This window comes from Colletotrichum orchidophilum, assembly GCF_001831195.1.
Source record: "Colletotrichum orchidophilum strain IMI 309357 chromosome Unknown Scaffold_49.1, whole genome shotgun sequence".
NCBI lineage: Eukaryota > Fungi > Ascomycota > Sordariomycetes > Glomerellales > Glomerellaceae > Colletotrichum > Colletotrichum orchidophilum.
In genome coordinates this window covers 267,906-287,607 of record NW_019173005.1, presented here as the reverse complement: position 1 = coordinate 287,607, position 19,702 = coordinate 267,906, and the positions used below count along the sequence as shown (strand labels likewise).

The 19,702-nt window shown below is 53.5% G+C and overlaps 7 protein-coding genes across 7 annotated transcripts; 3 read left to right on the top strand and 4 right to left on the bottom strand.

The window, feature by feature from the left end:
• Window positions 1-44: 44 nt before the first annotated feature.
• On the bottom strand, window positions 45-3,425 carry CORC01_06568 (uncharacterized protein; the record flags this gene model as incomplete). Its single annotated transcript, XM_022618208.1, has 4 exons — window positions 45-269; window positions 1,033-1,401; window positions 1,456-2,339; window positions 2,387-3,425. 4 exons carry the CDS (start codon window positions 3,423-3,425, stop codon window positions 45-47), a joined length of 2,517 nt encoding a protein of 838 aa, XP_022475350.1.
• Window positions 3,426-4,214: 789 nt separating this feature from the next.
• CORC01_06567 (uncharacterized protein) lies at window positions 4,215-4,596 on the top strand (the record flags this gene model as incomplete). The annotated part of the gene is made up of 3 exons (XM_022618207.1): window positions 4,215-4,236; window positions 4,319-4,408; window positions 4,502-4,596. The coding sequence occupies 3 exons, from the start codon at window positions 4,215-4,217 to the stop codon at window positions 4,594-4,596; spliced, it is 207 nt and encodes a 68-aa protein (XP_022475349.1).
• A 1,154-nt stretch (window positions 4,597-5,750) lies between these two features.
• Window positions 5,751-6,810, top strand: CORC01_06566 (hemolysin III family channel protein; the record flags this gene model as incomplete). The annotated part of the gene is made up of 2 exons (XM_022618206.1): window positions 5,751-6,350; window positions 6,418-6,810. 2 exons carry the CDS (start codon window positions 5,751-5,753, stop codon window positions 6,808-6,810), a joined length of 993 nt encoding a protein of 330 aa, XP_022475348.1.
• Window positions 6,811-6,985: 175 nt separating this feature from the next.
• On the bottom strand, window positions 6,986-9,305 carry CORC01_06565 (uncharacterized protein; the record flags this gene model as incomplete). The annotated part of the gene is made up of 2 exons (XM_022618205.1): window positions 6,986-8,052; window positions 8,114-9,305. The coding sequence occupies 2 exons, from the start codon at window positions 9,303-9,305 to the stop codon at window positions 6,986-6,988; spliced, it is 2,259 nt and encodes a 752-aa protein (XP_022475347.1).
• Window positions 9,306-10,300: 995 nt separating this feature from the next.
• Window positions 10,301-11,714, top strand: CORC01_06564 (uncharacterized protein; the record flags this gene model as incomplete). Its single annotated transcript, XM_022618204.1, has 3 exons — window positions 10,301-10,419; window positions 10,489-11,102; window positions 11,197-11,714. The coding sequence occupies 3 exons, from the start codon at window positions 10,301-10,303 to the stop codon at window positions 11,712-11,714; spliced, it is 1,251 nt and encodes a 416-aa protein (XP_022475346.1).
• A 178-nt stretch (window positions 11,715-11,892) lies between these two features.
• Window positions 11,893-13,101, bottom strand: CORC01_06563 (uncharacterized protein; the record flags this gene model as incomplete). Its single annotated transcript, XM_022618203.1, has 1 exon — window positions 11,893-13,101. One exon carries the CDS (start codon window positions 13,099-13,101, stop codon window positions 11,893-11,895), a length of 1,209 nt encoding a protein of 402 aa, XP_022475345.1.
• A 490-nt stretch (window positions 13,102-13,591) lies between these two features.
• On the bottom strand, window positions 13,592-17,029 carry CORC01_06562 (uncharacterized protein; the record flags this gene model as incomplete). The annotated part of the gene is made up of 6 exons (XM_022618202.1): window positions 13,592-13,783; window positions 13,857-14,868; window positions 14,915-14,960; window positions 15,612-16,146; window positions 16,345-16,902; window positions 16,955-17,029. The coding sequence occupies 6 exons, from the start codon at window positions 17,027-17,029 to the stop codon at window positions 13,592-13,594; spliced, it is 2,418 nt and encodes an 805-aa protein (XP_022475344.1).
• Window positions 17,030-19,702: the final 2,673 nt, after the last annotated feature.

The following is a 19,702-nucleotide window of genomic DNA, read 5'->3' as shown; positions in this document are numbered from 1 at the left end:
AACACCCCCAGCGGCGTTTTCAAAAATACAGGTTGCCACGCTCCTCATCTCTTCAAAGGCGCGGCGACCTTCGCCGTGAAGAAGGGATGCTTCAGCGCGTCGGCGGGCTTGATCCTCTTCTCCGGATTAAGCGTCAAGCAGTGCTCGAGCAGGTCAACAAAGTGGTTCAGGTCCCTGGTCTCGGCGTCGTTCATACCCGCTGACGCAGCAAAGAGGCGGGTGCGCAGATCACGCGTTGGTTTGACGACGGGTAGGACCCTGGCGGTTGTCTGCAAGAGAGTGTTGGTTAGCCCAGGCTGAACTTCTGCTACTATTTTCAAACAACCCATCTTCGGCCCAACGATGACGAGGAAAAACGCGATGGGTGATGAAAAAATGTGGAGCGCCGGGATAGGCTTGCGGCGGAGGGACCCTCGGGACGGCGGAAACATGTTCTGTCAACTTTGACAAATCGACCCGACACGTTGGACCCTTTGTGCAGGATACAAGGGGCGGCGGAGGGGCAAAACAGGGGCAGGACGCAGAATAGGGGGCGAAGTTGAGATGATGCGGCCGTGGCAAACAGTCCCTGAGACAGCTCAGCCTCCGAAGATGGGAGGATTCGTTCGCGGGCCTTCCAGACTGGGGATCACCCCCCCAGAAAGTCATGCGAGTCCGAACAATCCGAAGTGTTTGCTTCCAACAGAATTGTGATCACTGTCGACGGCCAACCCGTCAGGCCGGAGGCATCGCGTCGCGAGCTTTCCGGGCCACCCGCTCGGGCTTAATAACCCGCAGAGTGTGGAGGATGCATACACATGGGCAGCCGCGCCTCAGCGCTTACAGCCGCACTCCGCCTCAACTAGACCATCTCGGGACCCCGTCGGCAAAAATAGCATCTCTGGAAGCAACTTTGGAAGCATGATTGGGTCGTGGTTTGAAGTTTTGAAACGATGCAGAATGCAGAGGCGTTGGAACATGGGGAAAGGGGAAACGAGGGAAAAGGCAGAAGAAAGGGAAGCAAAACACCGAGACCATGAGCCAATAACGTACTTTTCCAAGCGCCTTGTCCCTCTCCATGCTGACAAAGTTGCCCATCTCGTCAAAGTGCATCGCCGAAAGTTGGCCCCTCTTGTAAAGCTTTGGCGTGATCTTGCCACGTATCTCCATGATGGCCTTGAGCATTTGATTGTTGCTATCGCCTGCGAAAAGGATCTTGCCAGTATACAGCTCGTACAAAGTGGCACCGATGGACCACATGTCGATGGAGTAGTCGTAGGGCATTCCGAGGATGATCTCTGGTGCTCTGTAAAAGCGACTGACCAGATACGGGGTAATCTCGTTGTGCACCGTGGCCGCGTCAGACTTGTCAATACCGGTTCCCAAATCACATATCTTGAGGATATTTCGACTCTCGTTCACCTGCCATTGGTTAGTGAGGTTCCTTATCCAATGGTCAAAGGAGGGGGCACGTACTAAGATATTGTCAGGCTTCAGATCAGCATGGATGACACTGCATTTACGCATGTGAGCAAGGCCAATAAAGATTTGATGAGCGTATGCTCGCGTTGCGCCGAGGTTGATTCCGACGTTGTTGCCAAACTTCTTGAGCACTTCGCGCAGGTTCAGGCTGAGGTTCTCAAACGCCATGCACAGGTGGCTCTTGTGATCGAAATGCCGCTCAAACTTGACAATGTGCTTGCGGTTCTCCGGGTCGGCGTCGTTCAGCTTTTGCAGGATGGCAATCTCCGTGAAACCTCCTTTCCTCAGCGCATCGTTGTTCCTCATAATCTTGACGGCGACCAACTTCTTGTTCGTGATATCGACGGCCCGCGCCACGCCGGAAAACATACCCTTGCCTAGAGTCGACTGGACCTGATAACGGCCATTTAGAATCTCACCGATGCGGATCTTGTAGTAACCGTCCTTGTCGTCTCCCTCGAGGATGGCCCCGTTTGGCGGCGCAAGAGCGGGTGAGGCTTTGGACTCGTCCACCACAGCTACCTTTACAGGGTTGGGTGCGGCGTACTTGTCGTCATCAAAGTCTTCAGCGAACATGTCGAAATCATCGTCGTTGTCGTCGTCTTCTAATGACTTCTTCGCAGGGGCTTCCTGAGGTTGTTCCTGGGACTGTGTCTCATTCGTTGCATCAGGAGCTTCGCCATGGACACCCACGTTACCGTGCCGCATTTCATCGCGCCGTTCATCCTCCTTCATATCGGCCGTGGGATCGTAGTCTGCAGCCGAGGGGCCGTCCTCCTCAGCTGCATCGCCACCGCCATGAGTGTTCATGAGGTCGCTCTCGTTCAAGATGTCGATCGCACCCGGTGAACTCCCGTCCTGAGCCGGCGAGGCAACGTCTAACGACGTTAGTAGCTGTAAAAAGTCTGGGAGGCAAGATTCTTACCTGTGCCTGGGGTTCCAATATCAACTACTGGGGTGCCCTCCTGCGCTGGTGATGGGATCGCCGATTTATCAGCCGCATGCAACGCGTGAACAAGCAGCGGAGTAGCTGAACTAGACTTTGCAAGCAGCTCATCGCGTCGTCGTCGCCTGCGTTCGATCTCGGCTTCCTCGTCAATGACCATTGGCTCCTCTGGCTCCTCGTAGCTGTGATCAGGTTCCACCACCTGCGGAGCGCTATCGTCGGGCGTTAGCAGGAACCGAGTCCTCTTAGAAGGAGTGGAGACGGACGTCTGGCCCTGAGGGCGAGAAGCAGCAGAATTTTCATGGTCTGCAGAGTCTTTCACAGGTTTAGCATCGTCTCTGGAAGCGCGCGGATCCTTTCCTACAGCGACTCCGTTCGGCGCCGCGCCTCCGTTTCGGGAGTTTCGGTCTCTGTGGTCGTCGTACTTCAGGCCGCGGAACGAATCAGTGACGCGATCACGGCCGCCATCTCTGGCATAGTGATCATCACGACCTCCTCGCTCACCGCGCGGGGGCCGATAGGGCGATCTGGTGCGGTTGCGCGGCCTCTTATCTGGGTATCGGTCCCTCTCGCGATCGCGCTCTCTGTCTCTGTCTCTGTCTCTGTAGATATCTCTCTCGCGGCTGCGGTTCCCATCACGGCCATCGTAGCTAGTATTCGAGCCGCGCGACGGCGGGCGGTCTAGATCTTCGTAAGATACGCGTGAGCGGCGGTAGTCATCCCTCGCGCCATCCTCATAATGAACGCGGAAGCGGCGGGTATCCTGTCGTCCTCCACCGACGTAGTCACGCTCGTCACGGGCACGCTTAAAACCGCGGGGGGGGGGCGAACGGCTGCGTCTCGAAAGGTGGTGTCTGGAGGCAGTGTCGTACTCGGGGGAGTTGGAGGCCGAGCGTCTTTCTCGGGTTCTGTCTTGACGGTCAACACCGTTTCCTTCAAACTTCTTCGGCAGTGAAGTTGCCTTCAAATCCACGGCGTCATTCTCCATGATCTCGCCCTCGTCGGAACTCGACGCCATCTTTGCGATGCGACAGCAAAGTGCGGTCCTTTCCGGAGCCCTGATCTCAAACGTGTTGGACACGTTCTTTTGTATTTTTTGCAACAGTATCCGCCAGAGGAAGAAATCCCCTAGGTCTTTTTTGCGCGCAAGCAGCAGCGACGTGTCAGCAGAGATCACCAGACGATTGATGTGCGGCAGGAATTGTTTGCGAACCGGATGACTGTGTCGACTCAGCTCATGGGGGAAAAGAAAGCAAGGCGACACTAGAAAACCAGAGGGCAATGCAAAGAGGGGAAAGAAGGAGTGCCGTATTGCAATGTCAATGAAGAGGAGTAGGTATGGTTTCTCGACGACGACTCGGTGCTTTCCAGCGATCAAGGGTCGACAGATTGTGCCTTGGACGTCGGGAATGTGGTATAGGAATTCTGATGGTGACGAAACATTGCGCCGCGCCGGAGAAACCAAGGTCGCACGGAACAGAGCCGACGTCGAGCTTGGAATGTTCCGTTGCTGCCCCGGCTCCACCACAGCGGGGCGCGTATTCCGAGTGTTTATATGCATATTGCAGTACACATGGAATAATACGGTCTGGCTTGCTATAAGCGGGGACCCTTATTGATTCCTCGAGGAGGGGCAATTTTCACCCCACGTTCGCCCGCCTCGCTGCGCCGCGCTTCGTCGTCCCTTTACTTTCGACTCCACGACCGTACAACCTCTGCGACTCCATCTCTTGCTACCTCTCCTTACCCTTCAAACGCTCTTCCTCGCCCAAAGTCGATCTTCAAGACCCAGACAAACTCAGCAAAAATGGGTGGTGCAAGCCGTGAAGGTAAGCCGCTGGCTGGCCGTCGCATGGACTACTTTTCCGATTCACTGCGCGCGATGCTGACAAGGCCCTTTCTCACAAATAGGTGGCAAGGCCAAGCCTCTCAAGGCCGCGAAGAAGGCACAGAAGGATATGGACGAGGACGACCTCGCTTTCCTCGAGAAGAAGCGCGCTGGTAGGTTCACACATTGACGGGACATTGGGCCTATGGATACTACGCTCTCTTGTCCTTGTTCCTTGTGCACATTGAGACTAATGCACAGAACAGAGGAGAAGGCGCGCAAGGAGATGGCCGCCAAGGCCGGCGGCAAGGGACCTTTGAACACCGGTACCCAGGGCATCAAGAAGAGCGGCAAGAAATAAACCGACCGTTGGCAAAACAGATTGGTGGGTGAGGAACAGCCGAGTCGACAACCACGCACAAGACAGCCGCAATTTGCGAAAGCCCGGGGCGCGCTTTTCTTTTAAATACCTACAACGAGCATGCAATGAAATGATATCAAGAGTTTTGGTTACCTGGCATAGTGGACATGGATGATGCTGGCTGCCCTGTGACGGCTGTTTTTGCTGCTCTGGAGTCTAAGCATTGATTAGAGTCCTGTTGACTAGAGTCTTGTTGACTCGAGACATTAGGCATCGAAAATCGGACTCAGGGTCTTCAGTTTGGAGTTGCAGCACCATAAAAATGGAACGGCGGGGGGCTTTAAACAGTGGGAATTTCTGTTTGTCGCCTTTGCTTCTCACAGCAAAGATTTGCGCTCGGGAGTCAAGACATGCTCGCATCCCACAGAACCCACCGGCCCTCCGTCTCCATCCAGTGCCCGTTTCACAGTCGATGCTCACGTCTGACTGTCCTGCACATGTCTGTAGGTTGTATGTCCCTGACCTTCCGCACATTGGCATACTCCTTACCTAAGGGTATGTGAGGCATGTCCTGTCTGTCTCACCTGATGCCCGCTGTCCCCCGGCGGATGGTTCAGTCTGACCGACGGGCCGTGGGAAAACGTACCATTCTGGGCCGCCCCCCAGCTGGCACCACTTGCAAACCGAAGCCGCCCGCCCGTACGGAGCCCAAACGGCCTCGGACCCGTTCGCCGAAGCAACAGGGACCGAGAAAAATGTCTGCTGTTCTGCTGCTGCTGCGCTGCTGCACGCGCGAGGATCTTCTTCAAGCATGTGGAAATGCAGCACCTAGGCAAAAAAAGAAGAGGGAATCCCAACAATTCCCAACCCAATCAAAAATCCTCCCTTGTACGGAGTACCCCTGGCCTGACCCGCCGCACACCCGGCGCTAGTGTCATTGCAGCAGCTCCAGTAATGTGCCTTTGTTGAACGTGCGCGCCCATGATATCTCAACGGCCTTTTAAATGTACAAGTCGGACCACGCAATCTCACAATATAGAGACGTCTTCTCATCTCATAAGAAACTTACTTATAGAGAGAGGGAGAGAGGAAAGCACCGAAAGAGAAAACTTGACTATCTGTACCTACAAACAAACCATCAAACATCACCAAAGATGACGGCCCCAGAACCCTCCGCCGACGATGCAGCCGGCCTCAGAACCCGCAACCGCAACCAGCGCCGGCGCTCATCCTCCTCCGGACACGACCTCCTCTCAGCAGTAGAATCCAAAGCCGCCCTCCTCGAACGCAAAGTCGAAAAGGCCCTCCTCGTCCTCTGGGACGACCTACCCCCCTGGCGCCGCGACAACCAGTTCATCATCACGGGCTACCGGCCCGACTCCCACTCGTACCTCGCCTCCTTCCGGTCCCTGGGCTACCTGCACAACGAGTCCGTAAACATCTGGTCCCACCTCCTCGGCGCCGTCGCCTTCTCCGTCGCCGGCGCCTTTCTCTACGCCGTCATCGCGCCCCGCTACGATTCGGCCACCTCGGTCGACATGCTCGTCTTTGGCTGCTTCTTTGCCGGCGCCGTCGCCTGCCTCGGCATGAGCGCCGCCTACCACGCCATGTGCAACCACTCCCCCGAGGTCGCGAAATGGGGCAACAAGCTGGATTACTCGGGAATCGTGTTCCTCATTGTCGGGAGTTATGTGCCTGCCATGTACTACGGCTTCTACTGCCACCCGGCCTTGCTCAAGTTCTACCTCACAACGGTACGTTCTCATTCCACCCTCACAATATAGACCCCCCAAACCACAGAACACTAACAAGAAAAAAAAGATCAACGTCCTAGGCCTAGGCTGCGGTGCCGTCTCCTGGATCGAATTCTTCCGCGCCCCGGAATGGCGCACCTTCAGGGCTTGCATGTTCACCGCCCTCGGCACCTCGGGCGTCGTCCCCGTCCTCCACGGCGTGACCATTTACGGCCGCGAGGAGATGGAGAACCGCATGAGCCTCAGCTGGGTCGTCCTGCACGGTGTCATGTACATCTCGGGCGCCTTTTTGTACGCATTTCGCTGGCCGGAGCGCTCGTTCCCGCGCACCTTTGACATTTGGGGCAGCTCACACCAAATCTTCCACTTCTTCGTCGTCATGGCCGCCGTGACGCACTTGTACGGCATGGCCAAGGCGTTTGATTATCATCATACTGTCACGGGAGGGAAGTGCCTGTAATCCAGGACGGACAGTGGTGATGGCGGTGGTAGTAGTGGTAGATGTTTGTAACGAGTTTCACGAAGTCTCGGAAGTATAATGTTCTGCTTAATAGACGTTGTTCAATAGAGGGTATCGTTTCACACCCGTATGCCTACTCCGTGTTTCCTTGTTGCCGCCGCATGGCATACACTCTCTAGCATTCCAATCCCAAATCCATGACCCTGACCAGACCCGACGCCATCGCGACCGCCGCCCAGCACGAATAATCCCCGTTCGGGTTCCACGCCATTGTTGTGATCCGCGTCAACGGCTCCGAAAGGACGGCGCGCTTGGGGTCCGCAAAGTGCCCGTCCCCCTCCTCCTGGCCGCCCTGCACATCCGCATCGTCCTCCTCCCCCGCATCCGCCGCCGCCGCCCCCCCCGCGCCGCCCTTTCCTTTCCCCTTTGCCTTGCCTTTTGCCTTCTTCTTCTTGTCCTTCTTCTTGTTGATCGCGACCTTTGTCTTCCACGTGTCCACCTTGGGATTGACGTTGGGCACCGGCCCGAAGCCCTGCAATACCCTCGAAGCCCCGCGGCAACGATCCGCTTGACTCCCGCCCTCCAGCCCAGCCGCCACCACCATCTCCCCGCTAAGCCTCTCGCGCGGGATATGCTGATGGTCGAGGATCTTCATCTTGTGCCCGAAATGATGCTTTGAAGCAAAGATGCGATTCGACGGGTTCGCCGCCCACACTGTCCCGTCCGTATACCCGACCAGCACAAACGGGTGCCGCGCGCCCACGGCGAGACACGTCGGCAGCCGGTCCCCGTCCATGACTTTCCGCACCTGTGCCGCGTACCACCGCGCGTGCACGAAGCCGACGGAGGCGTTGAGCGGGTTCGCCGAGGGGACGGCGGTGAAGAAACCGCGGAGGTGGTCGCTCCACTGGAGGAGGTTGGGCTGCGGGGTGATGGCGAAGCAGGGGAAGCTCGTCCGCTCGCAGGAAGGGTCGGAGAGGTCGACGAGCGTGGTGTAGCCCGCGATCGGGGTCGAGGCCACGAGGTAGGGTTCTGAGGGGTAGGCCGTGTCAATGTGCATCACGTAGGTCGAGTGGACGTCGTGGCGCGCGAGGCAGATGCGCGGGGAGACGGACCAGAGGGTCAGCGAGCCGTCTGAATGGCCGAGGACGATGCGATTGGTGTTGACCCAGGCGAAGCAGGTTGCTGTCACGTTGGTTTCTGACGGGAGGCCGAGGGACACGACTGAGTGTTCAAGTTTTGCTGATGGGGGTTGTTAGCGGATGGCATCACTCAGCGAGGGTAAGGGGAAATCTTGTCTTACTGAAAGCATCCTCTTCGCCGTCGCCGATATCCTTGACCGAGACGACGTGGACCTGCCCATCGCCACAGAGTATTGCAAGTAGGCCCAAAGCGCCGTCCTCTCTGAACGATACCGGACACCACTTGAGCCGCTTCACCCTGCCCCAATCGACGCAAATCGTCCTCGCAAGGCACGCAGGACGCCCGAGGGGTCTTGTAATGCCGTCGCCGTCTTTCTGTCCGCGAAGCTCCCACAATTGTACGACACCCTTCTTCTCATCATACGCTTCCTCGAAGCCCAATTGCTGGTCGGTATGCGGGACAACAGCAAGTGAAAGAACCTGTGATTCCCCCTCCGTCCTCGGGACCCAGTCAATGCCGATGACGATGCCACTGGCATCAAACATCCATCCAGCCGACTTCTCCTCGTCGCCGGCGCCTTGCGTCAAGCGCTGTCCCATCTCGCCAAGCACGATGCTATCGTACGGCGGAATCTCAACCTCCTGCTGGTCTTGATACGGCCCAATCACGGTAACCAAGTGACCACCCGGATTCAACCGGTACCCCTCAGCCTCCTCCGCGCTCATCCCCCTCTCACCCTCGCTCACCCCTCTGGAACCCTTCAACCTCTCAAACCAACCCTTCGCAGCGCGTTCCTGGTCCTCGTAAAACCCCGCCCCAAGCCACGGGCTCGGCACCGGGTGCGCGGGCCCATCAGGCAACTTGCTCGGCAGCACCGCATACCCAGCCCACCGATTTAGCAACCAACTCGCGACGCCGACAGCCTCCTCCTCGGGCCCGTAAAAAAAGTCCAGCACTTGGATCCGCTGGCCCCGCTTCAGCTCGCCGGTGTAGTAGCGCGTGGGCCGGCCGTCGGCGTGGTAGGTGTCGAGGGCCGCCATGTCCGCCGGGCGTTTCCTGATGCCGGCGGAGCTGGTGTACGCAGGCCGCTCGTCGTCGTCGTCATCATCGTCGTCGCCTCTCCTGCGCGGACGGCAATCAACGGCTAGGTTGGACGGATCTTCTGCCTCAAAATCATCGTCACCCCCGTCGACGTCCATGCGGTCGTCCTCGTCGTCTTCCGGGTCAGGCGGCGGCGCCTCGAAATTTTCGTCTTCTGGGTCATCGTGGCCTTCTTCTGGTGGCTCGCCGTCCGAGCCGTAGTCTATGATGGCGACGCGTTTGGTCTTGTTGCGGGGCCGTGTTCTCACCATGACGTGGAGGAAACGAGAGTGGCGTCTCGACTGTTGTGAGTGGTTGAAGTTGACATGTAGTGAGTGAGTGAGGTGAAAAATGAGGATGAAAGCTCCAAGTCTCGGAAGCCGGCGCACTGTGCCACATGCGGGGCCGACTTCTGCAGCGGGACTTGCGGCATGAACGGGGCGCAGAGATTCGCCCAAAGTTAGGTTTTTAGCGTCTCCGCCTTTCAAAACACAGTGCCAACCTCGATTCACACACCTCAATATCCAACCAGCCATCGAGAATCTGTGACCTGCTAAATTATTTGCAATCATCGAGTATCGTCTGGAAACTTAGCTCTAGACGTTTTAGTACGATTTATTTCAATTCAGACGTTGCTAAGAGCTTTTGTTACAATGAGAAAATCGTCCTTTCAGCCATAAAATGCCATGATTTGATGGCAACATCGGTGCGCTTCAAAACACCAAGTCCTACATGTCAGCCTCCTTTGTGGAGTTTTGATGACATTTCAAGCAAGCGAAACGCGTCGAATCAGCTGAAGTAGAGACAATGAAAGGATAACATTGCTACCTGGAGTGCCTTATGAAGTCTTGTGAGAACCCAATTCACCTGCCGCCTGTATCATGCTGGTATTAGACCCGATGGAGCCAGCAAGAGGGCTCTTCTCAAAAGGTGTCATAATCAAATGCCTTTCCTGAAGTAAGTATGGCAAACAAGCGGGTTCTCGTATCATATCTAAACTGGTAGACAGCCAGACCCATGTACGCGAGCAATATCTCATATTGCGTTCCTGATCCTTCGAATAGTCCTACGCTCCTTCACGACAGGGATTCACGCTACGCAGCTCCGCCACCGTGAGTTGGGCCCGTTCTGCCTAATGCAAGAGTCCTAGATCACCTCGCTCAAGTCCATGGCCCTGATTCCGTGCTACTTTCTCGAACCCATTCACCTTTCCAAAGGTTGGCTCCATCAGTCGTTGCTGCAATCTGCTGGACAAGTTGTAATGAAGATGAGTTCTTACATCCCCTTGGACGCCAAGGGATTCGTCACGCGCAAAGCCTTGATGGAAGTAAAAGCGAGCGACAGCAGCAGTAGCTCTACACAATCTCCAGGGTCTATCAATGAAGAGTAAGCACCGCAATCCTCGAGATTCTCCCTGAGACCATGCCCCAAATTCCAAACCACTGACATACCCAGTGCTACTGCAGAGAAGGCCGAGACTGAGGATCCAGATTCCGAGGAGGAAGCTGTATCCAGACAAACGAACTCAGCGGTAGCTCCAAAAGGCGACCTCACCCTCGTCGTCGGCCCATCTGGAAATAAAATTCGCGTATACGCGCTCATCCTCTCCAACGCCTCCCCCATCTTCGCCTCCATGATCTCAAAGGCAAGCAATGCCGAAGACACCACCCTTTCACATCAAGCACGAATTTCACTCCCAGACGACGATCCCATGGCCATGGAGATCATATGCCATGTCATCCACGGCAACAGCCTAGACGCGGACGTAATAGACATCCCGCCCGGCGTGGTCCTAGCCGTCGCCGCACTATCGGCAAAGTACGACTGCGCTCCCGCTCTGACGAGGAAAATCGAACACTGGCTCTCGCCGGAGACCATGGAAACAATCGCGCAATCCGGGCTCGTACACCCGGAGAAGAAGGATCTCCTCCTGGCGGCGTACTGGTTCAGGCACGAAAGGGCCTTTGAGATGGCGTCGTTGCGTTTCATTACCGAGATCGCGTGGAGCTTCTGCTTTCTGGCGGATGGTACATCGGGAGAGGAGGAACTCGTTGCGCTGAGGATCGCTCGTGAGCATTGAACCTTTCCTTTCCCCCAGCCCCCATTTTCACTCTATCCCTTCCGCATAGTCATCGAACACAATACTCATGGGAGCAAAAATAGTTGCCTTGGAAGAGAAACGAAACGAGCTCCGTCTGTACCTCTACACCCACATGATGGAGCAGATACACGCCATAAACTACTGTGAATGCAGCATCCCTAAAAGTCACTGGTGGAAGCGCCCCTTCCACGGTAAACAAGACACCAAGCCGGCCACGACCGCCGTCATCTCCTCCGTGCTCCGCAACATTGACAGAGACATCCTATCGAGGGGCACGCCATACATGTCCATCAACGAGATGATGAGGCTCGCCGACGACGGGACGCCAAACACATTGGTATGGAACCGCGTCGGGCGACGTAACGCGGATTTGGCGCGCCATAAGACGTTGATGCGGTGCTCTGTTCGCCATCTCAAGAGGAGCGGGATGATGAGGGGAATCTGCTTGCGGTGTTTTCATCCGCGGATGGAGTGCGAGGATCATTTGGCGCATGGGAAGGAGAAGGAGCGAGAGTTTAGGGAGTGGCTTCCGGGCGAGGTTGGGTGGCGGCTTAATACATCTCGCACAATATTCGGGTGATTGATCGGAAGTTTGAAGACCAATAGCTTATTACCCGGAGGCTACATGGCCTTTCTGATGGAAATTGCCCAATTATGACTTTGCATTGGTGGTGTGTATGTCCAGTATGTAATCTAATTTGGGCTAGTCTCGAGCGGATAACTCTTCCTTCTCATCGAAGACAACCGAGGCCACTATGTTATGCATGGCAGGCGTTGTCGTCTCCATCGAGACAAAAAGCCCTGACGAACCTGACCTCGGGCATACCCAAAAGCGCCGCTCTCACAAACTCATTCTCCACATCCAACGCCGCCGCTACCACCGCGGCGGGCGTCTTCGTCTCAAAGGCTTTACCACCATCCATCACCTCCATCTCATCCTCCTCTTGTCGGGTCCCCTCCATAAAATTGTCTTCTTTTGTCGTTGTAGATGACGCAGCCTTGGCCATGACCCAGCCCCTCGCAACCTCGCTCATCCACGTCCCAGGCAACCTTCGCATCCACTTCTCGTCCCTCACAGCCCTTCCAACCCTCTCCGCCCCCTTCCGCGCCCAGAGCTCGAGGTCGAACTCCAAAAATACCGGATTCCGCCACCCGAAACCCAGCACGCTTTTCACGTACGCAATCTCATCTGCGTCCTCCAGGTCCGTTACGACGAGGGTGGTGTCAACGGCCCCGCCGCCGCCGCCCCCGCCCCCGCCTCCAAACATGCGCCTCACGGCGTCCCGGCCGTGTGTGCTACCCCGTACGTCCAGAGAATCAAACTTGAGGCTGACACGGTTCAAGAGAGCCGCTCGTTCAAACAGACGGGCGTACCACTCCGCCTCCGCGCGACCCACCAGGATGTGCCGCGCTCTTTGGACGAGGTCTCTCACACCTCGCGGCCTGTCTCCTTCGACCTCGACCCAACTATCCACCTCGAGCACGTCGCGGTAGCTATCGAACCAATAGCAACGTGTCCTGGCCACCTCAGCCGTTTTAGTACCGCCGTACGTGAGGCTCACCAGCGCGCCGTGCTTGGTCGCCAGAGCCCGCGACTCTCGACAGGCTCCGGCAATGGCTGGCGGGACCAACGGAGGTGACGACGACAGTACGTCGGCGTTTTTCTTCTTCCCATTCCGCGCGCCTACACGAAGTACCCGCGAAGGAATTGCGACTAGGGACCAGATTCGCAGTCTCAATTCGGGAGGCAGCTGGCGGAACTGCGGAAAGCTCGGGGCCTGCGGCTGCGTGTCGTGTTGGGAGAGCATCATCTCCATCGCGGCGAGTCGCTTTTCCAAGGCCGTCTGAGACTGCGCGATCCTCTCAAGAAGATGAAGGGTCTGCTCCTGGAAGTTACTCGTATGTATGTCGTTGATTGACTCGGATTGAGATGTACTCCTTGCCGTGGGAACTGCTGTTGGCTTCATGGCTCGTCAATGAACGGGTCCCGACGACTATTTCGGGTGCTAGGAGAGTCCCGATGGCCGAATATGAAGAGGCTTTTGGGCAGCTTTTCGGACTCCCACTGGCGATGCGTGTAGGAAAGACACATGACCGCCAAAAGACTCCGCGCTAGGAACGCGGGAATCGCGGGAAGGCCATCTTATTCATCACCTGAGTATCCGAATACAAAAAAGCCCGTATTCGTCTCGTCCCCGCCTTGATTTTCTTGGCTCCCAGCGCCGGGTATTTCGTCTGGTGTTCTCATGCGGTTTGTCAGTCTGCAAAAGCATGCACGTCTTGTAAGTAAGCATCTTGGTAAGCAGACCGTCTCGACTGTTCATGCAGCCAGTGCGGGACTTGGTCACCGGGGGCAGGGGTGTAAGAAGCTCTGATTGGACATCCATGTTCGGCTCGCACGGACGGAAAGGTACAGTAATAGATTACACTACACCATACCCTGGGGGACTTTTTTTTTTATAGCTTGAAGTCGGCATTGTTCTTTTCCCAGCCCCTTGGAGTCTCGTCTAGCTCAGCTATTTTGTCGACAAGCCTTACCTTGAGATTCCGATTTCGCTCAGTGCAGAGTTCATAGGTGGTGCTCAGGTTGAAAAGGAGGGTGTGCGACGAGTAGCCGGACCCCACCATATCCTCGAAAATGGCTCGTGCCTGTGCCTGGTCAGCGTCTTTGTAATGCCATGGGACACATAGCTCGAGATTGAGACTTGAGACTGGGACTTACTTCCGTCAACTTGCCAGTGTAAAGTAGACACACCGCCATATTGACGCCAACCATCTCGTCCGTAACTTCTTCCTTCAGATTTCTCCAGGATTGAAGTGCCGCGTCGTACTCGCCATCGGCCATCTGACAAAGCGCGGCCACGACTGGCTCGGCATGCTTTCCATCTTCCCCAGAATGTTGCACGCAACGCCGTGCTGCGTCCGCGTCGCCTAGTTGAAGCCACATGAGAGCCCGGGAGAGCGCCATCTTGCCGTCGCCGCGGTCCTTCAGCGTGCTCAGGTGGTGTGCCGCACCAGCAGGGTCATCCATCTCGACCAGCGCGCCAGCAACGCTGATGCCCAGATCCTGCAGCCTAGCCTTCCAAAGCTCCCGCGCCGAGTTGTCGTGACGGGTCGTCGCCTTACTGATCTGTTCGCGCGCCTCTCTCGCCAGGTCATGGTAGCTCATCACGGACCTGCGAGGGTCGCTGAATCCGAGTGCCTGCAAACGCACGTTGAGAACCCGCAGCTCCCACGGAACCAGGTGTTCGCCGGTGGACTCGTCAATGTAGACACCGGCGTTGAGATCTTCCAGCGCCCTTACTTCCTGCGCCGCTATCGCCGTTGCGTCGATGAGCGTCAGACATGCCAGCCGCGTGTACAGCAAGCTGAAAATTCTCTGGTGGTCCGAGGTTTCGACCTGAGGCCGCCCTGGGCTGCCTGTGGCCGTCAGCTCTTGAACCGCTGCAATGGCAGCGGCTCGGAAGTGCCCCTTTGCCAGTAAATCCTCGAGCGGAGCATCGGATGGCGGCTGTTTAGATGAGTTCCTAAACGCAACTGGGACGTTGACCGGGTTGACGGTGTGGTAAATTTCGGGGCGCAGAAGGAAGCCAAAATCCTTGGTGATGGTTGTCCTGACGGGCGTTGCTGGAGAGTGAGGCACGGCTGGCGACCGTTGACCTGATATTGGGCGTTGCTGCGTCGTGTCTTCCGTGACGGCGGCTTTTGGCGACAATGGGTCATTCAGAGGTGTGCTTGAGAGCTTGTTAGAGGAGACCGGTTTTCAAGGTACCAACTTACTCGTCCAGGTCGAGCGGACCCTTGGTCGAGGACCGGGGACGAACCGCTGCACGAGAACAATCAGCAAAGCTTGGGCGACATGTTTGTCCCCTCATCCTCAATGCCATCCATCAGGCTCGGGCAATAGCTTCTGGTAGGACTGAAGTGTTGAGAGGGCACACTAGAAGTGAAAAGAAAATGGGCTCTGAGACAGGTGAAGCCCTGACATGGTGAAAGAATAGTACCTACGCCTCGTCACTGATATGTTTCGTCCATGTCCGCGGTTTGATGGCGGTTGGCTCATATTTCTGAATTTCGAGGGGATCTCAAAGTTGTTGGTTGACAAACAGAACAGGGTGATGGACTCGATCTACGTAGGTGCTCGGTAGGAATCAGTGCCACTTGGTCTGTGCTGCGATCGCTGAGAGGTTGAGCCTGGGAACCCCCCATTTATGCGATTAAGAGGCACAGGCATTCCAGGGAGGTTTCCCTCTGGCGGCTTTGAATCCAAGCGTCATATTCAAAGCATTTGTGATTCTACATGGCAATACCTTATTTCACAGGTATCTCACACATTTCATGCAGTAGTAGCAGGTCGTGTGGTGGCAAAGGACTTCTATTAGCCGGCAGTGATATCTAAACCGAAAGGCAGAGCTTTTGACCATTCCCAATATCTCAAGTTTCCATCAGATATTCGTTCTCTAGCCCTTAGCGGCACCAGCCTTGATGAGCAAGATGTCTCCATCTTCCACAACGTAGTCCTTGCCCTTCGTCATAACCTTACCCTTGGCCTTGACCTCGGCTTCAGTGCCGAGCTCCTTAAGCGTAGTGAAGTTGTAGACGAGGACTTGAATGAAGGTCTTTTCAAAGTCAGTGTGAATGACACCGGCGGCCTGCGGCGCCTTTGTGCCGTTGCGGAGAGTCCACTGGCGGACTTCATCCGTGCCGGTGGTGAAGAAGCTGCCAAGGTTGAGAACCTTGCGCATCTGCAGAACGATCTTGGGCAGAGCGGACTCAGCTCCAACGTTCTTCTGCTCCTCCTTGGACTCGGCCTCAGTCTCATAGCGGGTCAGGCGCTCCTCAAAAGAGACGGAGATGGGAATGATGGGGTCGCCTTGAGCGTTCTTCTTGACCCACTCGGCGACATTGGGAAGGTACTTGTTCTTCTTACGAATGAAGTCCTTCTCCGACAGATTGACCAGGTACACAACCGGCTTAGCGGTCAGCAGGAACAAGGGGTTAATGACCTCAATCTGTTGGTTTTGTCAGAAAAGGCTCTCTCGTAATCATGCGCTGACTTGTATGATGATAATGTGTCATATCAGAATGGGTTTTTTGTCTCAGTATGCCGAAGCAGTCGAAGAGCTGGGTTTATGGTTCGGATCTTAGATCCTTTGTCATCATGTGACGGGGGCGTGTGACGAGTAAAAGAAATGTGGTGGCTGTCTTACCTCCTTGGGGCCCCAGGTACCCTTGCGGACTTCATTGCCGTCCTTCAAGTGCTGAAGAATCTTCTCAATGGTAGCCTGCTCTTCCATGGCCTTTTTGTGCTCAAGGCCCTTGCCACCAGAGCGAGTCTTCTTCTTCTGGTTCTCGAGGGCCTTCTCGGTGAACTCGATATCCTTCAACCGCAGCTCGTCGCTGATGATGTCGAGGTCACGAGTGGGGTTGACGTCACCCTCGACGTGGATAATCTCGGCATCGTCGAAGCAACGAACGACCTGGAAGATGGCATCGACGGCGCGGATGTGCGACAAGAAGGCGTTACCGAGACCGGCACCAGTCGAGGCACCTCTCGTCAGACCGGCGATATCGTAAACCGTGAGGTTAGCAGGCACGCGCGACTTTGGGTTGTACTTTTCGCAAAGCCAATCATAGCGCTCATCGGGGACGATGACACGTGCCTCCTCAGGGTCGATGGTGGCATAGGGGAAGTTGGCCGGGTTTCCCAGGTTGCACTTGGTAATGGCCTGGAAGAGGGTGGACTTTCCAACGTTTGCAAGGCCAACCTGAAGAGGGGGTCAGCCTGATCCCGCACAGGTTCTAAGGCGTAACACCCACAATTCCACTCTTCAGGTTGTTACCGGGCCTGCCCAGAAGGATCTTCTCCTCGACGACTGGCTTCTTGGGAGCCATTGTGCGTCTTGATTTTGCGTACTGACGTGTGGTGGTGTAGAGTACGGTGCAGTGAAGCACTTGAGCTTGGCGAAAGGCAGAGCTAGCTGCGCGGGGTAGCAAAGAGGGAGATTTAGAAGTGAAGGAAGAAGGGAGGAGGATGAAGGACGTCGTTTTGGCGACTCTGGCTGTGTGACCAGCCCTCAATCACGCGGATTGCCCGACGACTCGGAGAGCAGAGCGGTAGAGAGAAGAGAGTAGAAGGAGGAAGAGAAACCGCGAGGATTGTTTGATCGAGAAGAAAAAGCTTTTGCGACGGTGGTGTTGTGGCCGGCCTGGTTAGATGAATTTTAATGTGCCCCACCAAAAACGGGGGTAGGTACCTGAAGAGGGTGCGGCGCGACGGCGGAACAGTAAGGCCGGGGGGCGGGGGCGGTAAATGCAGTAGCAACGGGACAGTCACACCTCGGGCTGGAAGCAGGGAAGAAACGGTCCAAGCTGGGAAGCTTGGAAGGAAGCTGGAGGAAAGCGCGGGGCTGGGAGCCACCTCTGACCTCATTCCTTGCATCCCATTGGGTCGCAATTGGGTCAACCCGCTTGCGGTGAAGAGTACTTGGACCTCCCTCGAAGCACCACCCAGTTTCTATGGTCCACATCTGAAGAACCATGTACCTCTATACTCAAGCAGCAACCTTACCCCCAGGTTCCATTTTGCGGTTTAAGTCCCCACCCCTAGATCCGGAACACCCCCTCATTCGGAACAGGATTTCTCCATCGTACATCCCAGTACCACAACACCACCACCATCAATTAAACCATTATAACATTAAAATTTAATTCTTTTGAAAATACCAGTATATTCGCAATAGCTAAATATACCGAGTAGGACATTATCGCAGCTCTTAGCGATGTGCAGGCTAGTCAGCCTATACGACAAGTATTTCGGGCCTAGGGGATCCCTATAACGACCCTCTATCGCCGTTAGAACAGCGGTTCGACTAAAAAGACGTTAATAGAGCACTTATAGCAATTATCGTCGAAATAAAAAAAATATTTAATTAACTAGGTATTAGCGTAAAGCTCCCTCGGCCTCGCTCTAACCTACGCCTAGCTATACTTTTTTATTATTAAAGTCGTTTTTATAAACAGCGATCCTTAACCCCTTAGTAAGTATTAATTAAAGCATTTTATTAAGCGGAATCTAAAGCTTAAGATGTTAAAAAGTAAATCTATTAAAAACCTCCGTATTAAAACCGTTACTATTAAAATCTTATTAAAATACTTCGATTTATATACCGACCTTATAATTAAAACTATCCCGTTATAAAATATATAGAATATAAATAAAACTAGGATAATAAAAAGTTAAAAGGTTAATAATCTAATATTAAATTTTAATAAGAAAAAAGGTTCGATTTATATACGCTATCCTAATTCTTGTACGTAAACGACGATAATTAAGTATATATTAATAATAAAAGTAATACTTCGGCCTTTAGTTTTATTTAAAAGTAAAAGAGTATAGTAATAATAGTTTCTTAATAAACTCGCGGCTTATAAAAACTAATCTTTTAACGTAACCGAAAATAAGTAAACAGATAATATTATAATAATTTCTTAATTAACTAACGTTTTTAAACCTTAGATTAAGCTAAGAGGCGTTAATAAGAGCTCTAACCGCCTCTTAATATTAAATAAGCATAGTAGTCACTACTTTAATACGTTTATATAAAAGTATTATATCTATAGGATATATCTAATCTTCTTACCGCTTTATTCTTTTTATATAACTTAACCTCTCGACGTATTTATCTTTAATATATTAAAATTAAAATATTATAAAAGGATAAGGGTTTTATATACACTTATAAACCTTTCGATCGTTAATAAAAAGAACTTTTTTCGCTATTACGATAAAGTATATTAAAAGGCTTTAATAATATTAAATATACGCGCTAAATAGAAAATAATTAATATCTAGCCACTTAACCCTAATAAAATACTTTTAAACCGGTAATTTCTTTCTAACAAATAAAAAAGGTAATTGCCTATAAAAAAAGAGCCCTCGGCAACCTTAATTCCTTAAGATTAAATAATAAAAAAAAAAGTAGCAACCCTTAAACGTTCGGGCGATTTAAAAAGGACCACTTTTACTTTACTATTTCGCCCTAATATTAATAAAATAAAAGGTTATATATTATTTTTTAAACTTAATAAGAGTTTAAATAAGAAAAATATTTTTATTACTGACTACGAGAGACGGATCTATTAATTAAAAAAGACCGTAAAGGTTTATAAACCGTATATAAAAATAAGTATAGCGCTTAGGCCGAACGAACGATTTACCAAAATTAATATTATTCATAAGTCACAAAAACAAGTATAAAAGATCTCTTTTTAAATAATAAAAACGGTAAAAAAATAAGAGGTCGAATTCCAGTTTTTCTAATATTAATTTTATATAATGGATTAATATAATCGCGATATTATTGAGATTTCCGATTAACCGTGTTTTTCATGGTCGTTTTGGTCTACTGTTCCGTATGAGGGGGTGTTCCGGATCCAGGGGTGGGGACTTAATCATTAATGCAGCATCCTAGGTATTTGGCTCTTCTGCTGACGCCCGCTGTCTCTGCGCCGAGCACCGCCCGGGCCAAGCCCAATGAAGCCGCGAGACCTGCCTTAAGGTTCTTT